Source organism: Bos indicus x Bos taurus, chromosome 22 (genome assembly GCF_003369695.1).
Source record: "Bos indicus x Bos taurus breed Angus x Brahman F1 hybrid chromosome 22, Bos_hybrid_MaternalHap_v2.0, whole genome shotgun sequence".
NCBI lineage: Eukaryota > Metazoa > Chordata > Mammalia > Artiodactyla > Bovidae > Bos > Bos indicus x Bos taurus.
In genome coordinates this window covers 8142536-8149265 of record NC_040097.1, presented here as the reverse complement: position 1 = coordinate 8149265, position 6730 = coordinate 8142536, and the positions used below count along the sequence as shown (strand labels likewise).

General features: G+C 59.4%; 1 protein-coding gene across 2 annotated transcripts; it reads left to right on the top strand.

Moving 5' to 3' along the window:
- Positions 1-412: 412 nt before the first annotated feature.
- On the top strand, positions 413-6275 carry MYL3 (myosin light chain 3). Of its 2 annotated transcripts, XM_027523338.1 has the most exons (7): positions 413-697; positions 3106-3133; positions 3277-3426; positions 4199-4372; positions 5572-5649; positions 5786-5828; positions 6028-6275. In XM_027523338.1, the coding sequence occupies exons 1-6, from the start codon at positions 458-460 to the stop codon at positions 5812-5814; spliced, it is 699 nt and encodes a 232-aa protein (XP_027379139.1). In that variant the 5' UTR covers positions 413-457; the 3' UTR covers positions 5815-5828; positions 6028-6275. The 2 variants fall into 2 exon arrangements, 1 of the variants encoding a protein (XP_027379139.1); XR_003507825.1 differs by having other exon boundaries at positions 4199-5649.
- Positions 6276-6730: the final 455 nt, after the last annotated feature.

Below are 6730 nucleotides of genomic sequence, written 5' to 3'. Positions count from 1 at the left end.
CCCAGACAAACAGACAACGCACGTGGACAGACACGGCCCTCCCTCTCCACCTCCGTGTAGACACAGGGAATTCGAGGTGCAGATGGGAAGTGTAACCCAAGGGGTGCCCTTAGGTAATCCCCGTCCTTCGGCATCCAGCACAACGCCCAACATGCCCCGGGTCCATCCTCCCGCACCTGTTCAGTTTATTGGCCTTCCGAGGGACAGCAGGCCCTTGTGTGTGTGTGTGTGTGTGTGCTTTTCGGGGAATGCATGCGGGCTGAGCAGTGGCCGCTGTCTACCCTTCCCCCTTCTCTCCTCAACAGGTGACTGGGAGGCCTGGAGAGCCCTCCCTCTCCCCCACCCATTCCTGAGCTTGAACAATGCCCTTCCCAGGCCCCAAAATAGCCCCTGAGTCTATCCAATGTCCTTTTATGGCCCTGTCCCCATTGTGCCCTGCAGGGGTGGGGCCGGGGTCATGAGGTGTCCAGGCGGGATAAAGGCTGGTTGCAGGAGGCTCACCTACCCTGTTCTCGGCTTCCTTCTCTACACCCCCGCCTCTGTGCTCACAGCCTCCATGGCTCCCAAAAAGCCAGATCCCAAGAAGGATGAGGCCAAGGCAGGCGCCAAAGCAGCTGCAGCTCCGGCTCCCGCACCTGCACCCCCACCTGCACCCGAGCCCTCCAAGGAACCTGAGTTTGATCCCTCCAAGATCAAGGTGGGTGCGGAGGCCATGTTTTAGGTAGGAAGGGAAGGGTAGGTAAATGAATCCCAGAGTGGACCTACCCAGTGGGAGAGTGGGCTCCAGAAAGTGAGTACCGAGCTCTAGCTGGAAGCTTCGGCATCAGGAGGGCTGCAGCAGGAGAGACGGTGGTCAGACAGCAGGCAGGACTGCCCCAGTGTTGCTGAAGGGGCTGTCTTTTTGGTGGTTGGAAACTCACTTTCCCCTGTCCTTTTCCTTGGACCTTACTTACATCCTTCGGGAATTCTGGGCCCGCCAGTGTCCCCCACCCCTGCAGCCAGGCAGGGACTTTTCTTGTCATACTGTGGGGTTTTAAGTCCATGCCAAGTCCCCTGGGGGGAGACAGGGTGGGAAGCAAGGCTCCTGCCCAGGCTGGGTCACAGTCACCCCCGCCAAGGTCCCTGAGCCCCAGAGCTGGTGGGGCCTCAGCTTTGAGGTGGCGACGCTGAGCCACAGTCTGGGTAGGTCATGGAGAAAGTTGGTCGTGGAGCTGTGACCAGTGGCCCCAGGAGCCCTTCCCCAGCTTGGCTCGGAAGTCTTTCTCAGAGTCTAAACTTGGAGAATGCGCCGTGACTGCCACCTGTGGCATCCACATAGTGGCACGCACCCGGCGTCCCGCCTGCGTCTGTTCTTGGCTGGCTACTGGCCACCGCTGCCCTGGCTACTGGCAAAGGGGCCCTGTGGAGCCATCCCAGCCCTTCAAGGTTCCCAGCAAGACTGCAGCCAGTCCTCACAGATCCACCTCCACTTCCCAGATGGCGCCAGTGGTAAAGAACCTGCCCGCCAACGCAGGAGACACAAGAGACTCAGGTTCGATCCCTGGGTCAGGAAGATCCCCTGGAGGCGGGCATGGCGATCCACTCCAGTATTTTTGTCTGGAGAATCCCATGGACAGAGGAACTTGGTGGGCTACAGTCCATGAGATTGCACAGAGTTGAACACGACTGAAGCGACTTAGCACAGCACAAAGGTTCAAATCCCAAATCTGCTCCATTGCCATCGCTGCTCTAAGGCTTGGTTTCTTCAGCTGTGAAATGGGACAATGAGCCCTCCTCACAGACTGTCGGGAAACATTCATAGCAAGTGATCCCTGGAGTCTGCCCCCACCCCGACCACCCTCAGACCCCAAGTGTGTATCCCACAGGCAGAGGGTTGGACAACCCCAGGGCCCATGGTGGCTTTGTGTGGTCTCCACAGATCTGAGGTTGCAGATTTGCCCTTGAGCAGAGGAACTCATGAGGTCTCTCCTGCGAACTCTGCAAAAAGCCAGGCCAGGACCCCAGGGCACCTAATCTCCGCGGGCTTCCTGGCAGAGGGAGCTTTCAGGTGGCCAGAAACAACTTGGTCGGGTCTTCCCAACACAAGGTTGAGCTGGAGGGCTGGGAGGGGCAACCCAGCAGGGTGGCTGGGGCAGGATTCTGCTCTGCGCTGGGGTGCACTGGGGCGGGGACTCCACGGGAGCCTCAGTGGGTGAGGTGCCAGTCAAGTCCCCCTCCCCCAAGCTCCTTTCCCTGGTGCGCCCTTGACCTTGGGCTGAGTGACTGCAGTGATAAAAATAGACCTGGTATCGAGTGAGGAGGGGGAAACCGGGTCCCAGGAGGCCTTCTGACCTCAGGTGCCCCTGCCATGGTCTTGCAAATGCTCAACAGCTCCGGCCCTGGCCCCATCCTGTGCCACGCTGGGGGCTGCCCTGGGCTTGTAGATGGGGGTGTGTGAGACTCAGGTGTAGGCGGGGCCAGGTGAGTGACAGTGCTCAGCCTCGAGGGCTCTGGGCGGGGGGGGGGGGCAGACACACGCAAACAGGTGCACACACAGGTGTGTGAACGCACATGTTCATCACACACACCCCTCCTGTAGATGAGCTCTTATGTTGCAGGGCTCCCTGGCCTGTACCCTCAGCTCAGCCCCTCCTGCCACCTGCCACCCACTCCCAGTGAGATGAGGTGCCCCCATCTCATAGACAGACTTGCCCACTGGGCCCCAGGCCCAGCAGAGCTGGCAAAGCCAGTGTAGTTAGATTCTGTGGCTTCAGGTACATCTGTCCAGGACTAGGGGGTCTCAGGTAAGGCCCTGGGATGGAGATTCAGGGCACAAGGCTTCCCTCTGCATCACTTCCCCGGATGAGGCCTAACTGGTGTCAGGTCTGGGTACGCACAGACCCAATGCCGTCAGGTAGGACAGGTGAGGAGGGGTAAGGAGGTGGGGGGTGGGAGTCAAGGTGGACGGCAGGAGGTCCTGGGCGGTGGAAGCTGGGATCCTGAAATGTGGACAGGTCGGGCAACCGAGGGGTTGAGGCCCCGGCTGGCCATGGAGTGGAGTGACCAGGAGGAGGCCTGGCCCCATCCTCTGAACTCGGCACTCAGAATTTGGGGGTCTCCTTTCAGATCGAGTTCACTCCGGAGCAGATTGAAGGTGAGTGTGTGTGTGGGGGTCTTGAGCCCTGGGGCTGCAAGGCTGGGTCCCGGGTCCCCAGGCTGAGAGTCCTGCCGGCAGTGTGGGACAAGTTGGGTGGGCTGCCTCTGGAAGTGTCCACAGCTCACGCCCCCTCCCGGCAGAGTTCAAGGAAGCCTTCACGCTGTTCGACCGCACGCCCAAGTGCGAGATGAAGATCACGTACGGGCAGTGTGGGGACGTGCTACGGGCGCTGGGCCAGAATCCGACACAGGCCGAGGTGCTCCGTGTCCTGGGGAAGCCAAAGCAGGAAGGTGGGTGCACTCAGCCTGAGATGTCCCCATTAGCGCCAGTCCCTGGGGGAGACTGCCATCGCTGGTGGGGGGGCAACATGGGAGTCTCCCCACTGTGCACTCCTCTGACACCCTCCCGTTGTCTGGAGGAGGACCTGAGCCCAGCCTCAGGGGATGCTCACAAGCAGCGATGGCTCCTGTATCATCTGGCCGCATGCTCATTAGCCGGGCTTCCTGGTCACAGGGACTGAAAACAGCACAAACCAGCTCCAGTGGAGTTGTGAGACCTGGCCTGGGTCTCCAGCATGCTCGCCCTGTCCCTCCTGGCTCCCTGGACATCCCTCTGGGGAGGGGACAGGGCCAGCTGCCCTCACCGCCTTGGCCAGAGACGGTTGCCGACTTTGCCCCAAGGAAGACTGAGACCCCAGCCCCCGCCGCAGGTACAGAAGCCCCAGACAAGGTCTCTGACCTGTCCAGCTGCTCTTGTCCCACCCTAGGTAGTGAGGAGAGTGGCATGTGTAAGAAAAATAACAAGCTGCTAGGAAGAACTGCTCCCCCAAAGGAGAACAGAGGGGCTAGACGGCCCACAGTGGTGCCGCTGTCCTTCTGAACAGCAGAGGACCATGCATTTCTCAGCTGACTGTAAAGTGCCTGCTGGAGCGCTTGGTAAATGGCAGACTGGTGTAGAGTGCACTGGGGAGCTGGGCGAGGGGAGCAGGTCCTCACTGTCAGACATGGCGAGGGGGCTGCCTGCCCGCCCCTCAGAGCCGGGTGCTTGGCCATCTCTCCGCAGAGCTCAACTCCAAGATGATGGACTTTGACACGTTCCTGCCCATGCTCCAGCACATCTCCAAGAACAAGGACACCGGCACCTATGAGGACTTCGTGGAGGGGCTGCGGGTCTTCGACAAGGAAGGCAACGGCACAGTCATGGGCGCTGAGCTCCGCCACGTGCTGGCCACGCTGGGTGAGGGCGGCCTCCCCCCGCTCCCGGCCCGCCTTCCGGGGACATCTGGGAGGAAGCACGCCGTCCCCCGCCTGCTTCTCCCTTGTGAAATGGAGGGCGATGCTGTCAAGGTGCCTCCACGGCAGGAGCCCTAGAAAATCTATGCAGGGAATTTAGAAATTTAGGTGGGGGATAAAGAAAGCCAGTGGGTGCAGCTCACAGAACTGGAAGGGCTCTGGGGACGGGGCGGGACGGGGTGGTGCACCCAAGGAGGGTCGGTCAATCCAGTCCTGGTGTTTGTTGCCTCAAGGTCAAATTCCGGAGCTGAGAAGGTACTGTGCCTGCCCCTTGGGCATCCTGACTCCCACCATCAGGGCCCTGGCTGGCAGGAATGTCCCCTTCTCAAACAGAATTTTTCCTACAGCAAATATTCATTGAGCTCAGATCGTGTCTACTCAAAGCGACCCTTCCTGCATCAAATATTTATTGAGTGCAAATGGCAACCCACTCCAGTGTTCTTGCCTGGAGAATCCCAGGGACGGGGGAGCCTGGTGGGCTGCCGTCTATGGGGTCGCACAGAGTTGGACACGACTGAAGTGACTTAGCAGCAGCAGCAGCAGCACTGTGTGATCAGCCCTGTGCCGGTCGCGGAGGTTATGTATGTGTGTGCGTGTGTGTGTGTGTGTGTGTGTGTGTGTGTGTGTGTGTGGCTGGGGGAGGTAGGAGGTGTGAGGGATACTGCAGTGGGCGTTCCACTGGGGGGACCGGCATGGCACACAAAAGCACAGAGTCAGGAAAGGGAAGGGCCAGCCTTGTCTGGGCAGCAGTGGTGGTGTCTCTAGAGCTCCTCCCTGGTCATCCCCAAGGTCCCCAGCTCTATCCTGCACATCTTCCCTGGTCTCCTCTTGATGGAGGGAGACCTGCCAGACTACTGAGGACAGGGGACAGTCTGTGCCGGGGACCTGAACAGCAAGATGGCGCTGTTATGGACGGAGCCTAGGCTCAGAGCGGCACCAGGCTTGCACCCCAGGGCTTGTTCTTTTTGACTAGTCACTGATTCTCCTGGTTTCAGAACTGAGGGGTGACAGCTCAGGCTTTGGGGTATACCAATCTGAGGCATGGGGAATACTGGAGAGGCACACCCACCATCCAGAGGCAGTCAGGGGTCCACCCACCCTTCACACCTTGACAGTGCTGACTCAGCTTCCCACTCCTGCTAGGTGAGAAGCTGACAGAAGACGAGGTGGAGAAGCTGATGGCGGGGCAGGAAGACTCCAATGGCTGCATCAACTATGAAGGTAAACTCAGCAGGCAGGGAGTCTGCTGGGGGGACGCATTGGGGTCCTAGGGTCCCACCCTTGGCTGCTGGAGTGGGGCGTCATCACCCTTGGCTACCCAGGGCCAAACCCTGCAGCTCACTCTCCTTCTTTCCAGCGTTTGTCAAGCACATCATGGCCGGCTGAACCTCTCACCCCAGGTGAGACCGCCCTACTCCCTTCCAAACCTGTGACCACCTTTGCCACCCCTGCTGATGTCGGTCCTGTGGTCCCCCTCCCACCTCTTTCATCCAGCTTCCCTGCTGCCCCCTCCCCAGCCCCAGCAATGCCAGTTCTCAGCTGACATCCCGCTGCCCGGCTCCCCACTCTGCAGTAACCTGTGATCACGTTTGTTCTCAGGGAGCCCGGGGGGAGACGGTGCTGGGGCAGCTCGTCTTCTATTCGTGATGCAGACACCAGAGGCTTGGAGTTGTGAAGGGCCGGAGGGGAGCTCATGGAAACGCCTACACAGGCTCTCTCTGCACAACCCTGCAGACCACCCTGCAGGCCGTCATCACTGCCATCAGGCTACCTTGGCCAGTGACTGCATCGCTGACTCCACCCCTTGGGCCTCATGAATAAATGGCTCCTTTACTTCCTCCTCCTAACTTCCTTGCTTTCTTCTTCCTTTCTTTCTCTCCTTCCTTCTTTCTTTCTTTCTTTTTTTTTCCCTGGCTGTGCTGGGACTTCATTGCAGCACACGGGCTTAGTTGCCCCACAGCATGTGGGGTCTTAGTTCCCTGACCAGGGATCGAACCCACGCCCCCTGGATTGGAAGGCAGACTCTTAAATCACTGAACCACCAGGGAAGTCCCCGCCCTCCCCCTTCCACCTTCTTTCTTCTCTATAGCCTTTTGGTTGACTTTTGTAAAATATCTATGTGCCACACAGGGTGAGCTCTGGACAAAATGGTAGGGGGGAATCATTTTGAAATCTCTCTTCCTGGCTTATCCCATCGAAACTGTGCCATCTGGTGTGCCAGACCCTCAGTGCCTGCCCACCAGGATGCTGGGCTGAGCTGGATGAGGACTGCCTCCCCTCCCCTTTCCCACTTCTGCAGATA

Coding starts and splice junctions, on each gene's coding strand:
- MYL3 (XM_027523338.1), top strand. CDS start 458: ATGAGGTGTCCAGGCGGGATAAAGGCTGGTTGCAGGAGGCTCACCTAC. Junction 3,134..3,276: donor CACTCCGGAGCAGATTGAAG/GTGAGTGTGTGT, acceptor CCCTCCCGGCAG/AGTTCAAGGAAGCCTTCACG. Junction 3,427..4,198: donor GGGGAAGCCAAAGCAGGAAG/GTGGGTGCACTC, acceptor ATCTCTCCGCAG/AGCTCAACTCCAAGATGATG.